Raw genomic sequence first — 24,915 nt, 5'->3', positions numbered from 1 at the left:
CTTTGTATCATACAATACTTGTTGCCGCACTAACACGCTTGTCCGCTATATGCATGCTATCATACTGGCCGTGTGGATTCATTCATAAACTAACTGTTTTTCTCATTATGTGTTTACATCTGCACATTAACGGCAACTGTTTACCTTAAACCATTTGCTCTCTACCTTGGGACTTTGTATCAGTTCTAGCTGCATCAAGTTGAGGACTATATAACATTACAAGTCTCTTAAAGGAACATACTCCTGTCTTATGTGCTTGATTACTAATTACATGTGATAGTCATTTTTGTGTTGCTTATCCTTTTCTTGTCATGGCTGAAGTTTGATGCCTACATGTATGTATTATGCATGACAAGGTTTGCATTTGGGAATGTTAGGTATTCACCTCTTGAATGTCTCAGTTTTCACTAAAACCTTTTCAGGTCTGATGTACATTAGTGAATAACCTTCCCCTTTGCAGCACTTGATTTAGTCATAATAACTTAGCTCCATACTGCATGGTTTATACATGGGCTGGCCCTTTTCACATCAATTGCTAATTACTTTTGATTTAGTTCTTGATATATGCCACTATACTTTGTTTTGGTTTTTTATTTTTTTTATTTTTATGCTTTTTGCCGAGTTGGGATCTGGCCTGGTATGAGATATATATGAGATTGTATAAGGAATATTGGTGCACAATTAACCTTAGGAATATTTGTTAAAATAATCAAATGAAAGTCTAAAGGGTATTAAAAAAACTTCAGAAAAACATAAAGTGATATTTGTTATCATATCATATCTGAAATGCTCTGTTATTCATTTTGCTGAAAGTAAGATATGGGATGACAATTTATAGCAATATTTATGGTAATTTTCAGAATGTTACAGCCAATCACAGAGCCAATGATATCATAGCTGTAGAAGGTGGACCTCAGGTCCTGATTGGTCGGTTCATGTATGGTCCCCTGGACATGGTAGCTCTGACTGGTGAGAAGGTATGTTTCACATTTATTCAACGTATAATTTTTGTATAGTTGCTAAAACCTCCTCGTTTACACATATTATAATTGTATAAATTTATGTTCTTACTTTCTAACATGTTGTCTGATTTACCAACAAAATTAATCTATTCCAGACTAAATTTTCTTTCCAGTTTACTTATTAAAGGGACATGAAACCCAAAAAAATTCTTTCATGATTCTGATACAGAATACAATTTTAAACAACTTTCCAATGTACTTCTATTATTTAATTTGCTTCCTTCTCTTGTTATCCTTTGCTGAAAGGTTTATCTAGTCAAGCTCAGGAGCAGCAGATAACCTAGATTCTAGCTGTTGATTGGTGGATGCATATTTATACTGATTGTCATTGGCTCACCCATGTGTTCAGTTAGAAACCATTAGTTCACTGCTGCTCCTTCAACAAATGATACCAAGATAATGAAACAAATTAGATAATAGAAGTAAATTAGAAATTTGTTTAAAATTGTATTCTCTATCTGAGTCCTGAAAGAAAAAAATTGGGTTTCATTTCCCTTTAACTTCACCTGATGATTGTCTCAATACAAGTTAAAAGGAATTTGTACATAGTCACACTGGTTTGAATGCAAGATGTTGTTTACAGTTGTATCTATTTTAACATCCCTTTAGAACATTATTGTAGAAGCCATTTTATCTTGTGTGATTTAGCATTACTTTTTCTAAACATTACAGTTTGATGTCATAGAAATAGTGATAAAAGGTTATTTCCTTATACACAGAAAGCTGCATCTAGGAATGCCCTAATTTCCCTTCACAAACAAAGAAACTGATTTCTTAGTAAGCATGTACTGGGTTTTCTACAATCCTCTTACTATATCATAATATCTGTAGAGGTGTAGTGCCAAGGCAATCCACAGGAAGGTACAGGTATTGGAGAATTAACTACTTTCCTAGGGCTGACGGTGACTGCAACTGATGAATCTTTAAAATACTGTCTGAAATTTGAGCTACAATGTTCTGGTAAAATTCTTGTGGCTTAATAACATTATATGTAAACAGCAAATATGTTATCTTTATTGATCCCTGGAAGACTGTACACACAGAAACATTGTTGCACCAAGCCCACACACTAAATAAATTGTGCTGGGTGCAGATTAAAGGGGTCAATAGTATTCCGATCGGATAGTATTCCGATCAGCCAATAGAATGCGAGCTCAATCTGATTGGCTGATTGGATCAGCCAATCGGATTGAACTTGAATCTGATTGGCTGATTCAATCAGCCAATCAGATTTTTTTAACTTAATTCCGATTGGCTGATAGAATCCTATCAGCCAATCGGAATTCGGCGGACGCCATCTTGGATGACGTCATTTAAAGGTACCTCATTCCAAGTTCAGCAGTCGGCCGGGATGGATGCTCCGCGGCGGCGGAGCGAAGAAAGAAGATTGAAGATGCCGCCGGAAGAATGAAGACTTTGCTGCCGCTTGGAGGAAGACGTCGCCGGAGGAAGAATTCTTCTTTGCCGCTTGGAGGATGACATCGCCGGAGGAAGAATTCTTCTTTGCCGCTTGGAGGAAGACATCGCCCGGATCGGATCAGGAGTTCGGCCCGGTGTGGTGAAGACAAGGTAGGGAGATCTTCAGGGGGGTAGTGTTAGGCTTTTTTAAGGGGGGTTTGGGTGGGTTTAGAATAGGGATATGTGGGTGGTGGGTTGTAATGGGGGGGGGGGGATTGTATTTGTTGTATGCAAAAGAGCTGAATTCTTTGGGGCATGCCCCACAAAAGGCCCTTTTAAGGGCTGGTAAGGTAAAGAGCTTTGAAATTTGTTTAATTTAGAATAGGGCAGGGAATTTTTTTTATTTTGGGGGTTTATTATTTTATTAGGGGGCTTAGAATAGGTGTAATTAGCTTAAATATCTTGTAATCTTTTTTTTATTTTTTGTAATTTAGTGTTTTTTTTTTTTGTAATTTAGTTTAGTTAATTTAATTGTATTTTTAGATAGATGTTTGTAGTTTATTAAATTTATTGATAGTGTAGGTGTATTTGTAACTTAGGTTAGGATTTATTTTACAGGTAATTGGGTAATTATTTTAACTAGGTAGATATTAAATAGTTAATAACTATTTAATATCTATTATACCTAGTTAAAATAATTAACAATTTACCTGTAAAATAAATATTAACCCTAACATAGCTACAATGTAATTATTAATTATATTGTAGCTATCTTAGGGTTTATTTTATAGGTAAGTATTTAGATTTAAATAGGAATATTTTAGTTTATAAATGAATTAGATTAATTTAATATAAATGTAGTTAGGGTTAGATAGAGTTAATATAGTTAATATAAATACTATAGTAACTATATTAACCCTAATATAATTAGGGTTAATATAGTTAATATATATAATGTAATACCTATATTAACTATAATATACTTAGGGTTAATATAGATAATATAGCTGGCGGCGGGGTAGGTAGATTAAATTAGGGGTTAATCATTTTAATAGAGATGGCGGCGGTGTAAGGGGCTTACATTAGGGGTTAATAATTTTAATATAGATGGCGGCGGTGTTAGGGGCTCACTTTAGGGGGTTATAGATATAATATAGCTGGCGGCGGGGTACGGGAGCGGCGGTTTAGGGGTTAATAACTTTATTAGGTTGCGGCGGGGTACGGCAGCGGCGGTTTAGGGGTTAATAGCTTTTTTATTGTTAGGCTAGTGAGGGGGGATAGCGGATAGAGGGTTAGACAGTGCGGGCTATGTTAGGGAGGCGTGTTAGACTTGTCGGGCTATGTTAGGGAGGCGTGTTAGACAGTGCGGGTGTTTTAGACTTTAGTCAGGTTTTATAGGCGCCGGCAGTTTCTAACGTGCCGCAAGTCACTGGCGACGCCAGAAATTTGTACTTACGCAGATTTCTGGACATCGCTGGTTTATCCGACTTACGGCACGTTAGCATCTGACGGCGACTTATATGGGATGGCTCGAGTTGCGAGCTGAAACTGCGGGCGACGCCGGTTCCCTCGCTTGCGCCGCAAACTGCGATCTATATCGGATCGCGCCCATGCTCCCTAGTTGTTCTTGCATCTGGGACATTTCTCTGGAGAGATAACCAATAATTTGTTTCCCCTTAATGTGTTTCAAATGACTTGTTATACCTGCTGCAGAGTATTAAATGTATGGGACAGTTTTCCTTAGAGGGATATGAAACACATTTTTTTCCCCATGATTCCGATAGAACATACATTATTAAACAACTTTCCAATTTATTTATATGATCAATTTTGCGTTGTTCTCTTGGTATCTTTTATTAAAGGAGCAGCAATGCCATACTGGGAGCTAGCTGAACACATCAGTAAGCCAATGACAAGAGGCATATATGTGCAGCCACCAATCAGCAGCAAGCTTTCACCTCCTAAACCTACCTAGATATACTTTTAAACATAGGATACCAAGATAAACAAACTAGATAATAGAAGTAAATTGGAAAGTTGTTTAAAATCATATTATCTGTCTAAATCATGAAGGAACATTCTGGGGTTTCATGTCCCTTTAAAGTTTGCTTATGAAATAGCTGGTTTTGCTCATGCATTTAAATACACAAATGTTAATTATGGCTTGGGGGTTAAATGAGCGAACTCAGCTTTTTCAGATACAAAAACCCCTCTCTTTCCCACATCCCATTGGGAGGTTAATTAATGCTGCTGCTTCCTGTCTACATAGCGTTTCTACTGAGAATACAGCTGCCTTGATATTTTTAGTATAGGTGATGGTTTCAACAAGCAAAACCTGCTATTTCAAACAACAAAAAAGGTTAAATAAGCTGTTTGTGAACATTCTAATACACTCCAGCATGTAAAATGGATCATTGGCATCACATTAACCTGTTAATGGAATGTGCCATACAGGTTACAGCTCATATCATATAGCACCATCCCCTGTACAGCTAAGGTTTCACTGACAGAGATGAGGATGAGAGCACACTATTTCTGCATGTCTCATGAGCGAGGCAGGGCAGAAATAGCAGTAAAGAGGCCACCCCAGAGTAGCAATCAGAGGGACAAGGTGTCCTTGTGATCGCATGCCTTCTAGTGCTGAGTTTAAGGGTGACTTCAAAGCATAAGAAAAAAGCTGAGATCTGTATGTCTTTCATGTTGTTGCAGGATGCCTCATGTGAGGTTATCCAGCAACAGTAAAGTATCCGTCAAAAATGACCACTACTGAGAATGCAATTACTGTGACCGACCGTCACAGTGGTTTTATACTTTAAATGCAGCCTATATGCCAGGATGTTGTAATGCATGCTCGTATCAGGCAATTATTGGGTGCCTCACGATTAAGGCAGTCCAGTGATGCCCAAAAAAGTGGCCCATTATCATGTGATCACTGTGACAGCCAGTCAAAGTAATCACATGTCAAAAATGTTAACAATGGCTTGTCTTGGCCCTTCCCCTGTGAACATGTACAGTAAAAAAAAATATTATGATATTGTATTTTAATAAAATATATGTTTGTTTTTTTACCGCAAAATGTTTCTGCCCTTGGTGAAACATATTGTATCAAGATACCTCCAGATAAATACCCTGGGGGGTATTTTTGAAGTTGGTGATGGCTATTTAGCTTACAGTCCAAGCATAGCAAATATTAGTGTTAAACCAATAAGTCCATCCTTGTAGTATTTGGCTTATATTTGATAGTAATTACTTGGAAACCTAGACATATGGGGGTTTTCTAAAACCAGGACAGCATAATTAATTTATTTATAGGTATTTTTGTTTAACTACACTAGTTTTATATAAATCTTTTAAAAGAAAACAAAATTTTGTGTAAAAATTCTGAAATTGCCCTTGTCATTTAAGAAAAGAAACTGTGAAAACCCTCTGTTTTTAGCAAGTCAGTGATCTGCTACTAGTTTTGTAACTTGGATGTACTTTATAGGTAGATGTACTGGTTATGACGGAGCCGGCCACTGGCAGGTGGGTGTACTTTGAAACAGAGATTTCAAACAGCAGTGGACGAGTGTCGTACAGCATTCCTGAAGACAAAAGACTTGGGGTAGGGGTTTACCCCATTAAAATGGTTGTAAGGTGAGATTTTTATTTTGTTCTGCTGTCTTTTTACTTATAATTTAAAGGGACAGGCTAGTGAAAATTAAACTTTCATGAATAAGATAGGGCATGCAATTTTATCACACATTTCCTTTATTCTCTTGGTATTCCTTGTTCAAAGCTAAACATAGGTAGGCTCATATGCTCATTTCGAAGCCCTTGAAGGCCGCCAACAGTTCTTCACAGATAATAAGCGCTAGTTCATGTGTGTCATATAGATAACATTGTGCTCACTAGCGTGGAGCTACCTAGGAGTCTGCACTGATTGTCTAAAATGCAAGTCTGTCAAAAAACTGCAATAAGGGGGCAGTCTGCAGAGGCTTAGATTCAAGGTAATCACAGACATAAAAAGTGTATTAATACAACTGTGTTGGTTATGCAAAACTGGGAAGTGAGTAATAAAGGAATTATTAATAATGAAAATTCTGGAGTAGACTGTCCCTTTAAATGAGTAAGACTACTTGGTTTATCATATCATTCTCAAAACGTGTGTTTAGCAAAACCTGTACATTTCAACATTTGGAAATATTTTTTCCTTAAGGTGGTAATTTAGATTTAAAATGAGTTCCCATGAAAAGTAGCTTTTTGTAGTTTTTAAATATTCTGTACACCCCTTGTGAATTTTTTTTCAGGTACTCCAAAAGATTCCCGCTAATACAACCAACTTTTTTAAGAGTTTAATCAAGAGGAAAAATTACATAAAAATATTTTTTTTGTTAAAGCCACAATTCAAATACATAAAATAGTTTTAGTGGGTATTTCAAAGCTTATCAACATATTGTAGCAAAGCAGTTGAACAAGTAAAGTCATCTTCACACTGGCAATGCGCTACTGAGCTGAATCTGACTGATAACTGGCGGCTACACATATATGCTGCACCTGATTGGCTCAAGCATTTTGTTCACCTTTGGACCAGTAGTATATTACCAGTCTAGAGTTGAGTTTAACAATGCATTAACCCCCTTTGTATTTGCTATATGTATATGTGTGCTTAAGCTATAGTGTAGCATTTAAATGTTCTAGCTTATTAGAGCATTTGATTATTCTTCTTTTATATCCCTTTAAGGTTAAAGGGAAATGAAACCCCACATTTTTCTTTCATTATTCAGATAGAGCATATAATTTAAAAAAAATTAATTCCAAATTACTTATTGAGTTAAAGAGTCTAATGTGAGCTACTTGTAAGAGATATATTTGCATTGTGGTTCGAACATCTGTAAATTGTTTTATAAACTGATAAGGGCTATTTTGTTATTCTATGTCTAAGAACTAAAAAATAATGAGGGTGTTAAACAGGGAGTAGCATAGCAATTATACAATTGTGTGTTTTATGTATCTCTCTTTATTTTAAATTAGGGGTGACCAAAGCAATGCACAGAGTTACCTTACAGTGCTTCCTCGGGGGATGGAGTGTGTGGTTTTCAGCATAGATGGTTCATTTGCTGCAAGTGTTTCTATCATGGGAAGTGATCCAAAAGTCCGGGCTGGAGCAGTGGATGTTGTCAGGTGGAGTAATCTGCCCAATAGATTTGTCATAATATATCAAATTGTGTGAATATTTGTGGAGTCTGAACAGAATACAGCAGGGTTCTTCAAATTTTCCCCCCCAAGACTTAGTGCCATGATACCTTTGTGGCACTATTTGTATACTTGGTCTGAAAACTTCTGAACTAATATACAAAATAGTAACTAAAATGCATGCATACATTATTCCTGATTGGAGTCAAAGTGTTGCAAACTCTCATATAGAATACAACACACTCACCAAACACACACAGTCATATAACACACAGATCCACCACACACACACTCATCCAACACACACAGCACAAACACTCTCATTTAACACACACACACACACCACACACTCTCATACAGCATACACACACCACATACACTCTCATATAACACACACACACCACACACTCTCATACAGCATACACACACCACATACACTCTCATATAACACACACACACCACACACACTACACACACTCTCATATAACACACACACCACATACACTCTCATACACCACACACACTCTCATATTACACACACAACACACACACACACACCACACACACTCTCGTATAACACACACACACACACACCACACACACTCTCATATAACACACACACACCACACACACTCTTGTATAACACACACACACACCACACACCCCACATACACTCTCATACACCACACACACTCTCGTATAACACACACACACACACACCACATACACTCTCATATAACACACACACACCACACACACTACACACACTCTCATATAACACACACACCACATACACTCTCATACACCACACACACTCTCATATTACACACACAACACACACACACACACCACACACACTCTCGTATAACACACACACACACACACCACACACACTCTCATATAACACACACACACCACACACACTACACACACTCTCATATAACACACACACCACATACACTCTCATACACCACACACACTCTCATATTACACACACAACACACACACACACACCACACACACTCTCATATAACACACACACACACCACACACACTCTCATATAACACACACACACCACACACACTCTTGTATAACACACACACACACCACACACCCCACATACACTCTCATACACCACACACACTCCTACAACCCACACACAAGTCGCGACCCAGTAAACATAGTGTTATGACCCAGTAATGGGTCCCAACCCGTGGTTTGAAGAACCCTGGAATACAGCATGAATAGATTATGCACTGAATAAACTCTTCATGCTGTATATTCACATTCCACATCTCTTCTCTGTGAAAAATCAAAGCAGGTTTCTTAGTCACAAAAAACGTCACAACATTGCCTACATTAACAAAATCTTGATGAAAGAATTAAGTTTGTATGTACAAAGAAGACTTAATATTGCCATACCATATTATATTTATAGTAATTACTCTTGTAAACATTTCTGACTGTGCTGCCCAAGCTATTTTAGGAATAACCAATGCATTAGCACACAACTGAGCACCATTAATTTGCATATAAATAGGTTTTTGGGTAACTTCATCAGAAACACTGTGTGATTCTGATCCAAAGCAGAGATTTTACAGAAAACATTTGTAAACAGTTCACAAATAGGACTCTGCCAGTTAACAGGTATTGACAAATGTGCATATGTTATCTAGCAGATAGCTTTCCCTTTACAGCAATACCTATTAAAACAACACCTGGTGTATTTTAATCTGCTAAGATTTTCAATATTATATTATATTACATATACTGTATGCGACCGGAATAAGCAACTTCTGAGACGAGAGGCCCAGTGGATGTTCAGATTAGGCACAATACAACCAGGTGGCCTGAACACCATGCCGGACTTTAAGAGCATTATGTGACCAACAACTGGGGTGCCACATACTTGGGGTATGCCAGGTGGACATGGTGGCTCCGTTTTGGCACACATTTCAGTTTCCCCTAGGTGTAAGGGCAAGTGTTGTGCGCCTAACGGCACAGTTTAGGTGGGACATCTGTCTCCACCTTCTCTGTGGAAGCCTGGTCCACCGTGAGCCATTACCCATTGCTTTAACATGCACCACCAGTCTTAAAAACGGACACTAAAAGTCACATCCACTTGGATAAATTCCAGAGGTGGATAGTATCTACATGAGCTTTATATGTCCATGATCCTTACTTTTTTTTTTTTTTTTTTTTACCTCTTCTCATATATCCCTGCTTTGTAATTATACTTGAGGCTAGAACTCTGAAATAAGGTTACCCCCCTCACTTGATTGTTGGCACATTTTGGTCGTCGTAAGCCATTACCCCCTAATGGTCAAAATCTAATCTAATTGAAAATTGTGCTTTAACGAAAAAGCAGCCCAATAGCACAGCCCTATAATACTGTTATATATATCTACTGCTCTAATTTGATCTCCATTTGCCTGCGAATTTAGTGTAGCATTATACATGTTTAACGCCATTTTTCTGTAATATACTGGCGATACATTATAAGTCACAGCACTCACATTTGCAACATTACGTTTGTAACTTGCCATTCCAATCAATTGTACTGTCAAATGGTCCAATTTTTATGTTTTATTTTTTTAACTATTTAATTTTTAAATTAGTATTCTTTTAATATATACAATATGATTGTATATAATTCAGTACACGCCACTTTTGGCACTATGAAAATTGTTGTTTCATTCAGCTGGCATACTATTGTAAATTATGGCACCTTTTGGCAATCAGAATTGTTTATGATTACCATGGTTACTGTTTCTATGCCGACCGGATGTAGCAACGTTCGACAATGTATATCCATCACAATTTTCTTGACACTTATTAGAATGTGGCACACTGTTGTTATAATAAGTCCCCCAAATTAGTATGTCACATTAATACGTTTGAAATTGTAGAGCACACTACTTTATCTTTTATTTCACGTTTTGTCTGTTGAATCCGTGAACCGGAAGTGAGGTAATACAACTTCCGGTTTCGGATAGCACTGTGGAACGCAATATGCGTTCCAAACTCGAAAAATTGGCGCACTTTTCCTTTGGAGAGACACTCAGGTTGATATGATGTAATTGATATGTAACACTATAAATGAGTTGAATTTTGTTTGTTTTGCATGCTGATGAAGGGGTTGTGAACCCCGAAAACGTTCCATTAAATTGTTTTTTTGTGGAAAAAGTCCTGAGAGTGCATTCTTTTGCTTTCTATTCTATGTATATATATATATATATATATATATATATATATATATATATATATATATATATATATATATATATATATATATATATATATATATATATAAACACACACAGACACAAAATCCCAACAGAATGCACTATCTGGATCTAAAACATTCCTGACTTTATTAAACAATAACGTTTGGAATGTTTTTAATCCAGGGAGTGCATCCTGTTGGAATTTTGTTGATATTTATGATGGCAACCTGGTTCAGTGGAGATTGTGTTTGTGTGAGAGTTCAAGATTATATATACTGTATATCTCTTTTTGACTTTTTGTACATTATAACGTGCCCCAATGAAAGATGATGTGTTTTTAAGAGAGCAATAAATTATTTGTTCCTATAACTTCAATGGCTGGTGTATACACTTCCATATAGAAGATAAACACAACATATATGTGAGCTGGTTGCTATTTTCTTTTTAAAACCAAACCTTAACAATAACACACCATTTTTGCACCTTTTATTTTTCTTTCATGACTTTATGCTTACCTTACAGCCATCGGTTTGATGAAAATGTGACTTTTTTATTAAGTTTTAGGGGCTTTTATTTTTATGAACAGTTTTTTACCACTTTTCTTTTTACACATATATGCAAACACATATATACATTATGTGTCCAAAATTATGTGGGCAGCTGACCATCACAACTAAATGAGCTTGTTGGACATCCCATTCCAAAAACTAAAAAAACAACCTCATTATCACTCCTTCAACAACTTTACAGTAGACACTATGCATTCTGGTAATGCAGCGTTCTCTTCCCCACCCAGATTTTTCTATTACACTGCCAGATAGTGAAATGTGATTTATTGCTCAAGAGAACAAATTTCCATTGCTCCAGAGGCCAGTGTTGGTGTGCTTTACACCGCTGCAGCCGATGTTTGGTATTTTGCATATTGATGTTAGGCTTGTGTACAGCTGCTTGGCCATGGAAAGCCATTTCATGAAGCTTGTGATGCACATTTCTTGTGCTAATATTGCTTCTAGAGGAAGTTTGGAAATCTGCAGCTAGTGATCCATCAGATAATAGGCTCTCTGTGTTAGTTTGCATGGCCTATCACTAGATGGCTGGGCTGTTGCTGCTCCTACTTTACAATAACACCACTTAAAGTTGGCTAAGGCAGATCTGGTAGGGCAAACCTTTCACAAAATGACTTGTGACAAAGGTGGCATCCTATGACAGTGCCACATGATTTAGCACTTTGTACTGCCAATGTTTGTCTATGGAGATGTCATGGCTATTTGCTGGGTTTTATGCACCTTTTAGCAATAGGAGTGGCTAAAAATACCTGAACTGAATAATTAGTAGGGGAATTCCACATACTTTTGGCCAAATAGTATGTAAACACAATAGTGTACTGTTGCACTCCCTATAGTTCAACTTGGGTAGAACATACATTTTAAGGTTGCTGATAAACTTACAGAAGATTTTGTTATTGAAGCATAAATGAAGCATAAATGTTAAGTTCCCAGAAGTAACTTAGTGCTTTCACTCACCATCCATAAGGAGGGAAGTCAGACAGGAAAACAATTTTTGTTTCCTATGGCATGAATCTATGATTTCATTCCAATTAGTGGGAATTCAAATCCTGGCCAGCAAGAGGAGGCAAAGAGCACCCCAGCAGAACTGTTAATTGTCACTTCCCTTACCCATAATCCCCATTTATTCTCTTTGCCTCTATCACAGGAGGATGTGCGAAGATGGTGTCTGAAGAATTTTAATCCTTTAATGGGTACTTTTCCCTGCAAGCAAGGATTGGGGTTATGCTGTGTCCATGTAAATTTCTTTAGTAAGAGTAATGGTGGCTTTTAGCAGTTAGAAGGTGGCGAGGTAGTCCTTGCTTTATTTCTAACATTTATGCTACCCCTTTATAGAAAGCCAGGGTTGGTTACTCTGTCTTTTCTTTTTCTACAGGTCCCTGTCAGATATTTCTGTCTCCGTCACACAAGAAAGCCAGGGTTGGTTACTCTGTCTTTTCTTTTCCTACAGGTCCCTGTCAGATGTTTGTGTCTCCGTCACACCTAAGAAACTGGACTTGCCCTGCAGCTGGACTACAGGTAAGTGCTTTAGCTTTCCAGGTTGGAAGGACATCACTTCAAGGGATCCAGTGGACTTACTAAATAATGGAACATAATTATCCCTTTATTCAGAGGTTGGTTCTGGGGCTTTTTATATGGCACTTTTAGGAGAGAGAGGCTGGCTAAGAGAGTGTTTTTGTGATAAAATGGCATGTTTATTAATGAGTGATCAAAGCTGTCATATTATGAAAAGGGGATCAGTATTAACTTTTCCAATATTGAAGTTTTAAATTTCTTTATATTTGGGGATACTTCCGGGTGTCAGAATTTTATTCCATTTTTCTCTGTTACGATCGCACTCTTATGGCGCATTTCTTTTTCGATATTGTGGTCACATGACCACTCCCTGCAATTCCAGCTTTCTGCTTCTTGGTTGATTGGAAAACAGAGTTAATTCTCTCTACACAGTCAAGAGAGGGATCTCTGTGGAGCAGTTTAACTCATTGCTCTGTCCATATTTTAGAAGGGCAGGACAGGAAGAGTCTGTCAAAGACGTGATCTAATTCCTGCAGTAATCTGTATCTCCAGTCTTGAGTGGGTAAGCCCTCTACACATGAGGTTATTGAGGTACTGGTTTGTTTCTGATTGTACTAATAAAGAATGTATTTAAAGGCACAGAACATCACCTTTTTTGTCTATGTTATGTACTCTTGGGATTCAATTACTATATTATGGTCTTTGAGATAATCTAGCTAATTCTCTTTCTAAATGTTGGTACCGTTTAGAGGCTCAGATTGTTACGCCTGTACAGTTTTTATCCCATATATTTAGTTAAAATGTTTTTTTATCAAAAGACAAGGAACCCTTTGCAGGGCCTTCTTTATCTCATTATAATATTGTCCGTGCCATGCATCAATCTTTCGCCTCATACTCTGTATTTGTGCTACATGCAGTGCCCTGTAGCTCCTCTAAACAACCTCCTCGGGATGTTTATTTTCCGCAAAATTTTGCTGCTCAATTATCTTCTGCAGTTTTCAGCAGCCTTATCAGTAGGGTAACCATATTGCCGCTTTAAAAAGGGACACATATAAAAAAATACATAAATCAGGGCTGTTTAAAGAAATGTTTGGAATAATGTTCCATTATAAGAACCCTGATGTATGTATTTTTCATATGTGTCCCTTTTTAAAGCGGCAATATGGTCACCCTACTTATCAGTTTTTCCTAGGCTAGTAAGAGTTAATCTAAAAGCATTAATTGCTGATGCCGCTAAATCAGCACTAGTCAGCCTCGCTCATTTATTTGCCGAAGATCATTCTTTACTGGCTTCTGAGGAAGTAATCTCTTACTCTGAGTCTGTGAAAAAGGGATGTAAGTCCTAATAGAACAGATCCAGAGGAGGTCAATTTCATATTTAATCTGCAGCACCTCAGTTTACTTTTAAAAATAGGTTCTTGCTTCTTTGGAGGACTCTGACTCTACTGTTGCTGAGACTCCTAAAAGTTCTATTAAACTTCTACAGAGTATTTGATGTCATTCCTTACTCTGTAGAAGTTTTTCCAGTTCCTGACCGTATGTCGGAAATTATAGCACAGGAGTGGGAAATACCAGGGATTGCTTTTTCCCCGTCCCCTGTTTTTCAAAAAGTTTTTTCCTGTTGCTGATTCTGTACGTGTTTTATGGCCCACTGTGTCTAGGTAGAAGGAGCTTTCTCTACTTAGGCCTAGAGAACTACTATCCCTATTGAGGATAGCGCTTATTTTATGGATCCCATGGATAAGAAGTTAGAGGGTTTCTTAAGATAGATGTACATTCACCAGGGGTTACAATGGCACCCATTGGCAAGTATTGCGGTGGTTGCAGGTGCAGCATCTTATTGGTGCGATGCCCTGTCTGGCCTAATTTCAGAAGAGACTACTTTAGAGGAGATCCAAGATAGGATCAAGACTCTAAAGTTTGCTAATATGTTTATCTGTGATTACAGCATGTAAGTGTTTAGACTTAGAGCCAAGAATTCTAGCCTGGCAGTTTTAGCTTGTAGAGCGCTGTGGTTGAAATCTTGGTCTGCTGATGTAACAACCAAATCCATACTTCTGTCTTTGCCTTCTAAGGGCAAGACTTTTATTTGGTCCTGGTCTAGCTGAGGTCATTTCGAGATTTCTGGGGGAAAAGGGATCTTTACTTCCTCAGGACAGGAATAATAGACCTAAGGGTTGTCAGAATTCTAATTGTTGCTCCTTTTGTCTCTTTAAAGGACAAACGTCTTCCTCTTCCTCCTCCAAGCCAGAACAATCCAAAACTTCATGGAGATCCAGTCAGCCTTGGAATAGAGGGATACTATCCAAGAAACCTTCCTCTGATTCTAAGTCAGCATGGAGGGGCCGTCCCCAATCAAATCTTGGATCTAGTGGGGGGAAGGCTTTCTTTTTTTAATCAGGCATGGATCTGCGATGTTCCAGACCCTTGGGCTGTGGAAATATTTGTTCAAGGTTACAGGATAGGATTCAAGTCTTGCTCCCCCAGGGGCAGGTATTTCGTGTAGAGGCTACCTGTAAACCTGTCATAGAGAGAGGCCTTCTTAATCTGTGTAAAGGACCTATCTTCCTTGGGAGTGATTGTTCCGGTTCTTGTAGAGGAACAGGGCCAAGAAATTTATTCAAACCTGTTGGTGGTTCCAAAAAAAAAAAAAGAGGAAATTTTCCGTCCATCTTAGACTTAAAGTGTCTCAACAGGTTTCTCAAAGTTCCGTCTTTCAAGATGGAAACTATTCAGTCTATTCTACCCTTAGTTCAGAAGGGTCAGTTCATGGCTCAATAGACCTGAAAGATGTGTATCTTCATTATCCATTCACAGGGAACATCACCATTTTCTACGCTTTGCCTTTCTGGACAAACACATCCAGTTTGTTGCCCTTCCTTTGGTCTTGCTACAGCTCCCCAAATCTTTACAAGGGTTCTAGGGGCTCTTTTGGCAGTGGTTAGATCTCAGGGAATAGCAGTGGTGCTTTACCTGTATGATATCTTGTTTCAAGCGTCATCTTTTCATCTAGCAAGATCTCATACAGAGATGGTGTTGTCTGTTCTACATTCACTTGGGTGGAAGGTGAATCTGGAAGAGAGTTCCCTAGTGCTAGACACCAGGGTGTGTTTCTTAGGAAAAATTATAGATTCTGTATCCATGACGTTTTTTCTGACAGATTTTAGAAAATCCATACTTCTGGTTTCTGGCCATTTTTTTCAGGCCTCTGTACGTTTGTCAGTGCCTCAGTGTATGGAAGTATTTGGTCTGATAGTTGCCTCCATGGACATCTTTCCATTTTCTCGGTTCCATCTGAGACCTCTTCAACTTTGCAACAAGAGACTCTCTATCTTGGTGCATTTCACAGGACCACCTGTCTCAGAGTACATGCTTCCTGAGGCCTTCCTGTGTGATTGTGACCATGGTCGCCAGCCTTTTTCAGGCTGGGGATCAGTTTGGGATTTTTTTAAGGCTCTTTGGATTCGAGGGGAGTCTTTTCTTCCCATATACATCTTAGAGTTGAGAGCATTTTCAATGCCATAATGACCTGTAATGGTTACCTGTAAACCTGTCAAAGAGAGAGGCCTTCTTAATCTGTGTAAAGGACCTATCTTCCCTGGGAGTGATTGTTCCGGTTCTTGTAGAGGAACAGGGCCAAGAAATTTATTCAAACCTGTTGGTGGTTCCAAAAAAAAAAAGAGGGAATTTTCCGTCCATCTTAGACTTAAAGTGTCTCAACAGGTTTCTCAAAGTTCCGTCTTTCAAGATGGAAACTATTTAGTCTATTCTACCCTTAGTTCAGGAGGGTCAGTTCATGGCTCAATAGACCTGAAAGACGTGTATCTTCATTATCCATTCATAGGGAACATCACCATTTTCTATGCTTTGCCTTTCTGGACAAACACATCCAGTTTGTTGCCTTTGGTCTTGCTACAGCTCCCCAAATCTTTACAAGGGTTCTAAAGGGCTCTTTTGGCAGTGGTTAGATCTCATGGAATAGCAGTGGTGCTTTACCGGTATGATATCTTGTTTCAAGTGTCATCTTTTCATCTAGCAAGATCTCATACAGAGATGTTGTTGTCTGTTCTACATTCACTTGGGTGGAAGGTGAATCTGGAAGAGAGTTCCCTAGTGCTAGACACCAGGGTGTGTTTCTTAGGAACAATTATAGATTCTGTATCCATGACGTTTTTTCTGACAGATTTTAGAATATCCATACTTCTGGTTTCTTGCCATTATTTTCAGGCCTCTGTAAGTTTGTCAGTGGCTTAGTGTATGGAAGTATTTGGTCTGATAGTTGCCTCCATGGATATCTTTCCTTTTTCCTAGTTCCATCTGAGACCTCTTCAACTTTGCAACAAGAGACTCTCTATCTTGGTGCATTTCACAGGACCACCTGTCTCAGGGTACATGCTTCCTGAGACCTTCCTGTGTGATTGTGACAATGGTCGCCAGCCTTTTTCAGGCTGGGGATCAGTTTGGGATTTTTTAAGGCTCAGGCTCTTTGGATTCGAGGGGAGTCTTTCTTCCCATATACATCTTAGAGTGGAGAGCATTTTCAATGCCCTAATAACCTGGCCTCATCTAGCTTTCGTCCGGCTTATCAGTTTTCAACCGGACAATACCTCCTCACAAGCATTCATTAATCTTCAGGGAGGAACTCAGAGTTTCCTAGCAGTGAAGGAGGTGACTCGAATTCTTCAGTGGGTTGAGTCTCATGATTGCCTCCTCTCTGCCATCCACATCCCAGGAGTAGACAACTGGGAAGCGGATTTTCTGAGCAGGCAGACCTTTCTTCCCGAGGAGTGGGTTCTCCATCCAGAGGTTTTCACAATGATAACTCTCAGGTGGGGGGTTCCGGAGTTGTATCTGAAGGCGTCACGTCTAAACACCAAGCTTCCAAAGTATGGTTCAAGATCAAGAGACCCTCAAGCCGGTCTGACACTCTGGCGGTGCCTTGGAACTTCAGTATGGCGCACCTGTTCCCACTGTTTGCTCTCCTTCCTTGAGTCATTGCTCATATCAGGCAGGAAAGGGCATCTGATTCTAATAGCTCCTGTCTGGCCTCGCAGGATCTGGTTCGCGGATCTGGGAAGATGTCATCTCTTCCACCTTAGAGGTTGCAGCTGAGACCTTCTTCTTCAGGGTCCCTTCCTCCACCCAAATCTAGATTCTCTGAAGCTGACTGTTTAGAGATTGAACGCCTAGTCTTGGCTAGGCATGTTCTTTCTGAGAAAATCATTGAAACTATGCTTCAGGCTCATAAGCCTGTTGCTTGTAAGATTTTACATAAGTTATGGCGTAAATACCTGTATTGGTGCGAATCAGGAGGTTTCTCTTGGAGTCAAGTGAGGGTTCTTCGCATCCTGTCCTTTCTTCAGGAGGGTCTGGAGAAAGATTTGTCAGGCAGTACTCTGATGGGTCAGATTTTCTGTACTGTCTATTCTTTTCTGCCAGATGTTCAAAAGTTTGCTCTGGTCTTGGTCAGGCCTTTGTTTAATTCTGTTGCTCCTTCCTTGGGCATTAACCTGGTTCTTAAAGTTTTGCAGCAGGCTCGGTATGAGCCTATGCATTTGGTTGATATTAAAGTGTTATCATGGAAAGTTTTGTTTCTACTTGCTATTTCGTCTGCTCGCAGAGTTTCCGAGCTTTCGGCTCTGCAGTGTGATTCTTTATACCTTATTTTTCATGCAAATAAGGCGGTCCTTTATACTAAATTAGGATTTCTTCCCAAAGGGGTATCGGATCGCAACATCAATCAAGAAGTTAGTGTTCTTTTCTTTTGTCCAAATCCTTATTCGTGGAAGGAACATGTGTTACACAACCTGGATGTTGTGCATGCTCTAAAAGTTTATCTACAAGCAACTAAAGTTTTTCGGCAGTTTTCTGCCCTGTTCATTGTTTTTCTCTGGTAAGCGTAAGGGTCAGAGGGCCACTACTTCTACTCTTTATCTCTGGTTGAGAAGTGTTATCCAATTAGCATATGAGACAGCTGGACAACAGCCTAGTAGAGATTTACGGTTCATTCCACTAGGGCTGTCTCTACTTCCTGGGCTTTCAAAATAAAGCATCTGTGGAACAAATCTTCAAGGTGGACACTTGGTCCTCATTGCATTCTTTTTCCAAATTCTACAAATTTGATACTTTTGCCTCGGCTGAGGCTTCTTTTGGGAGAATAGTTCTTCAAGCGGTGGTGCCTTCTGTTTAGGTCTGCCTGTCTTGATCTCCCTCCCTTTCATTCTGTGTCCTCTAGCCTCGGGTATTGGGTCCCATTAGTAATTTGAATTAAATCGTCGACTCTCCATGCCATAGGAAATAAAACAAAATGTATGCTTACCTAAATTTCTTTCTTTCCGGGCATGGAGAGTCCACGACCCACCCTTATTTACATTTAAGATGTCAAATTTTGGTATAAACCTCAGGCACCTCTATACCCTTGTGTTATCTTATTTTTCCATTTCCCTTCAGCCGAATGACTGGGGATTATAGGTAAGGGAAGTGACATGTAAGAGTTCTGCTGGGGTGCTCTTTGCCTCCTCATGCTGGCCAGGAGTTGAATTCCCACTAGTAATTGGAATGAAATCGTGGAATCTCCATGCCCAGAAATAAAGACATTTATCAGGTACAGTGGATATAAAAAGTCAGGTTTCTGTGATATAAAAAAAGAGACAAAGATATATCATTTCAGAGCTTTTTCCACCTGTAATGTGACCTATGAACTGTACAACTCAATTGAAAAACAAACTGAAATCTTTTAGGTGGAGGGAAGTAAAAATAAAAAAATGAAATAATATGGTTGAATAAGTTGAAGCAACTTTTGATTTTATTACATCACTCAGTCTTTTTGGGTATGAGTCTATGAGCATGGCACATCTTGACTTGGCAAGATTTGCCTACGCTTCTTTGCAAAAACACTTCAAATATGACAGATTGTGAGGGCATCTCCTGTGCACATCCCTTTTTAGATCCCCCACAGATTTTCAATCAGATTCAGGTCTGGGCTCTGGCTGGACCATTTCAAAACTTTAATCTTCTTCTGGTGAAGCCATTCCTTTGTTGATTTGGATGTATGCTTTGGGTTGTTGTCATGCTGAAAGATGAAGTTCCTCTTCATGTTCAGCTTTCTAGCAGAAGCCTGAAGGTTTTGTGCCAATATTCAACAGGAGGTCTGACAAAATGCTTGAAAAGGTGCCAACTGGATATATCAAACCCACCCATCATATAGTTTATTCCTCCCTCCACACCTACGATCCCGATCGTTACTGTTTTTGATAGTATCGCCCACTCTGAATCACGTCATGTCCGAGACTGTGGTTCACGCCTCTTTGTTATTATACTGGTCACTCTTGATTGGCTGATCATGCTCCACACCTCCATTCCCCCGGATCCCAGCCTTTCTGTCTAACTCTGATACCCGATCGCAATTATCAATAAGACTTGTGATGATTTATCTTGCACTACTGCAATGCTAGTCACCTTGCAGGTTTCTTTTGTCCATAGTGTCTTTCTTGTAGTTAGGTTTCCTATCGATCTCATCTGATTTGCATCCCCATATGCAGCGTAATCAGCCACGCCCCTATTTGATACCGTTACACCTATGAAAATATTTTTACTATTAATGTTACTAACATCTTTAAACTTCTGTTGAGAATAGGTTTTAGACAATGGCCATACACATAAACTATACCAACTTTGTAGAATAGAAACAGTTTATTGCCCAAGACAGGCTTATACCAATCAGTCTCTGCTATGGGGCTTAGTGTAGCTACACATATTTTAGCACAGCCGAAATAATTATGTAATGCTTCACAACACTTTATCCAAATATATGTATACCAATGATATGTTGTTTTTGGCAAGTGACTATTTGCATGACCTATTATATTATTGTATACTTATTGTATTTTTAATTAACTTTTGCACTACTGACTTCACCATTTGTATATTGGTATGCCCCATTAGGCATGTGTGATTTTTCTGATCATTGATTGGTTCTCACTTATTTTAAATATGGCAGCTTAGAGAAGTGTTTGTATAGCCTGATGAAACAGTGTGTAGCACTGAGAAACGCGTTGCTGTTGTTTTTATTGTTATTAAACTTTTAAACATGTTTAACTCTCTATTTGCTGCCGACTACACTTATTCTTTTTGGAGTTTTGGTCTGATATATCCAGTTGGCACCTTTTCAAGCATCTTGTCAGACCTCCTGTTGGACCTGTGGTGTCCTGATCCACATCTACTTCAACTCTGGGGTATCCCTGGACTCTCCCTGGTGAGACGAGGACCTCCATCGGTGAAATCTATCCATTGTGGTCTACTGGACGACGTGCGGTTCCGGACTGCGATTACTGCACTCTTATGTGCGCCACAATTTGTGAGTAGGATTCCTTTGATCATACTGTTGCTTTGTTTTTTATCTCATATGATCTGCACCATGTGGCGCCCTCTATCTATTTTCTTCTAGATTTTCTACTTGTGTTCCTGGCATAACACTCTGGAGGAGCAGCCTACTTTGTCCTGAAATATTACCCACTATATATATCCTTTTGGTATTCATAATCGGACTTTGCTGGACTTGACCAACTAACCATTTATATTGGACTAACTTAGTTCATATATACCCACATAACCATCATTTTCTGGTCTTTTTCTATCTTTGGAATTGTCCTTTGTATTTTGCATTGAACTGTTAGGATTGAGATTCCTGTTTTTATCACTTTGTATTGTAGCTGTATCCATCTTTGTACAGCATTTTACCATTTACAGCATCTATGGTAATTTTTGTTTAAATTGTACTATATTTAAGATTTTCCATCGTGTTATATCTGCCCTAGGCGCCTCTTAGTAGTACTCTGGTGACGTTGGTGTCACCTGACGTACTAATTGTTATTTGTCCTGAAGAAAAACAGCCCCAAAGCATGATGCTGCCACCACCATGCTTCACTGTGGGTATGGTGTTCTTTTGGTGATGTGCAGTGTTGTTTTTGCGGCAAACATATCTTTTGGAATTATGGCCAAAAAGTTCAACCTTGGTTTCATCAGACCATAACACCTTTTCCACATGCTTTTGGGAGACTTCAGATGTGTTTTTGCAAAATTTTGCCAGGTTTGGATGTTTTTCTTCATAAGAAAAGGCATGTGTCTTGCCACTCTAACCCATAGCCCAGACATATGAAGAATATGGGAGATTGTTGTCACATGTACCACACAGCCAGTACTTGCCAGAAATTCCTGCAGCTCCTTTAATGTTGCTGTAGGCCTCTTGGCAGCCTCCCAGACCAGTTTTCTTCTCGTCTTTTTATCAATTTTGGAGGGACGTCCAGTTCTGGGTAATGTCACTGTTGCACCATATTTTCTCCACTTGATGATGACTGTCTTCACTGTGTTCCATGGTATATCTAATGCCTTGGAAATTCTTTTGTACTGTTCTCCTGACTGATACCTTTTAACAATGAGATCCCTCTGATGCTTTGGAAGCGCTCTGCGGAACATAGCTTTTGCTGTAGGATGCGACAAAGAAAATATCAGGAAAGAACTACTAGAACAGCTGAACTTTATTTGGGGTTAACCAGAGGCACTTTAAATGATGGCAGGTGTGTACTGACTCCTATTTAACATGATTTTGAATGTGATTGCTTAATTCTGTACACGGCTACATCCCCAGTTACAAGAGTGTGTGCACACTTTTGCAACCACATTATTATTTTTTTGTTGGATTACTTCCCTCCACCTAAAAGATTTCAGTTTGTTTTTCAATTAAGTTGTCCAATTTATAGGTCACATTAAAGGTGGAAAAAGTTCTGAAATTATTTATCTCTGTCTCAATTTTTTACATCACAGAAACCTGACATTTTAACAGGGGTATGTAGACTTTTTATATCCACTGTAAGCATACATTTTGTTATTTTGTAAGTTTCTCTTTGCCACAGGTTCACTAGATGCATGGTCTGAATAATTCATTGTAACCACCATTTTATCTCTTACAGGCACTGGCAAGATCTTGGCTTTCTGATCATCTACATCACCGGACGCCCTGACATGCAGAAACAAAGGGTGGTTTCGTGGTTATCTCAGCACAACTTTCCCCAGGGGATGATATTCTTCTCAGATGGACTTGTACATGACCCATTAAGACAGAAGACTATTTTTCTCCGTAACTTAATACAAGAGGTGAGAAATACTACCCAAGTGGGTTTATGTTGCATTTCATTTTCAATATTAATGCTTTGCTCATTAAAATTGGAGCATAAAATATAAAATATATGCATGTTGCCATGCCACAACAGAATATCGAGTAGTGTTTGTTTGAAGACACTCTTGCACTCTTGTTATTTATCAATGTACTGTTATAGGGTATAAGCTTGGATTACTGCAAAATCTATATATGGTTCAGAAAGTTTTTCGTACATTATTTATATGTAATTTGTCAAAAACATATAAAACTGAGGAATCAGATTTTTTTTTTGGAGCGAAACAGAATATCAAACATCAAGAAAATACGACACTTCCTTACAGCCATCTAGTCTTCACTGAAAAATGTTTCAGGGATTTGCAGTTTGAGGAAGGAGACCAAGTATTGTTTAATAAAAATATACACACAAGGTGAACGTGCAAAATTAGCCCATAACACACTGTTAACTTTGTTTAATCTTAAGAACATGAGGTATATAGTAGGTGTTTAAAAAATCAGTAAGATTCACAGAGCTCTGCTATATGAATGCACATTTTGTTGCTTTTGTAAAACAAAACTGTAATTTGTTTGTTTGGAGAAGTATTGTAGACCAACCAAAAATGAAGGATTACATCTTAAAATATGAAATCTTGTATATTTGTCTTAAAACATATTTTTCATGAAAACCACATAAACGTTTCTATCTTTGCAACTTTGTATTGATACATGTAGCTTCCTGAGAAAACCATAGAACAGACTTGTTTCACTTCAAAAACCTTTTAAAGTTTGTATCTGGGCAAAACTCATGAGTAATTCTTCACTTATTTAGTTATTTTACCAAAAAAAAAATATTTACGTAAAGAATATGAGGCCAAATTATCAAAGGTCTTGCGGACCTGATCCGACAGTGCGGATGAGGTCCGCAAGACTTCTCTGAATGCGGAGAGCAATACGCTCTCCATATTCAGCATTGCACCAGCAGCTCACAAGAGCTGCTGGTGCAACGCCGCCCCCTGCAGACTCGCAGCCAATGGGCCACCAGCAGGGAGGTGTCAATCAACCCGATCGTACTCGATCGGGTTGAATTGCGGCAATCTCTGTCCGTCAGCTCAGAGCATGTGGACAGGGTTATGGAATTTAGACCGCTGCTTCATAACTGCTGTTTCTGGCGAGTCGGAAGACTCGCCAGAAACACGGGCCCACAAGCTCCATACGGAGCTTGATAAATGGGCCTCTATGTGAAAACCTTCTCTTGTATGCCACAGTTGTGTGTAATTGTTGTTGCCAGATACTATGTTGAAGAATCAGTGTCATGAAACAAATATAGATACCTTTTCTACGTGTACCGTTGTGTTTGCCTTACTTGCATTATTGATTAAAATGGATCTCCAACAACTAGAGCGAACACTTTTGCAGCATTATTAGGTACAGATATTTGTAGCTGAGGCACTTCAGTTTGGTTTTGTACAGTGATTTCAGACAATATTCCTGCCTGTAGTGGGAACATTGCAAGCTCTTCTTGTTTCCTGCTAGAACAAATGCCTATGAGGAAGTGCCATATACGTGACAACATAGAAAGAGGGTGCCTGAGTTTCACAGGTTTTTCATGTTTATTTACCTCTACACAAATGTGTCATCCAATAAGATAAGCTGCTGTGTTTGAAACCTGTCATGTGAGCTCCACTAACCCATTTATTTCATGAAAGAAAGATAGATAGATAGATAGACTCATTACTTCTTACTGTGGATTCTTGTTACTCAATCTTTTTTTTACCTTTATAAAGATTCATTGATCAGACATTTGTAATGTTTTTACAGTGCAAGAGAGCAGCAGGAATTCAGATGCATTTTGGGTAAAAAG

At 38.7% G+C, this 24,915-nt stretch overlaps 1 protein-coding gene across 1 annotated transcript in view; it reads left to right on the top strand.

Annotated features, from left to right (window-relative positions):
- PITPNM3 (PITPNM family member 3) overlaps positions 1–24,915 on the top strand; it is a 753,676-nt gene that overhangs the window by 699,919 nt on the left and 28,842 nt on the right. Inside the window, 4 exon segments of the mRNA XM_053705246.1 lie at positions 861–977; positions 5,905–6,053; positions 7,431–7,580; positions 22,870–23,053. Of these exon segments, the coding sequence (XP_053561221.1) occupies positions 861–977; positions 5,905–6,053; positions 7,431–7,580; positions 22,870–23,053 (600 nt within the window).

Source organism: Bombina bombina, chromosome 3 (assembly GCF_027579735.1).
Source record: "Bombina bombina isolate aBomBom1 chromosome 3, aBomBom1.pri, whole genome shotgun sequence".
NCBI classification, from domain to species: domain Eukaryota; kingdom Metazoa; phylum Chordata; class Amphibia; order Anura; family Bombinatoridae; genus Bombina; species Bombina bombina.
The sequence above is the reverse complement of the archived record's forward strand: the minus strand, read 5'-3'. Positions and strand labels throughout refer to the sequence as shown.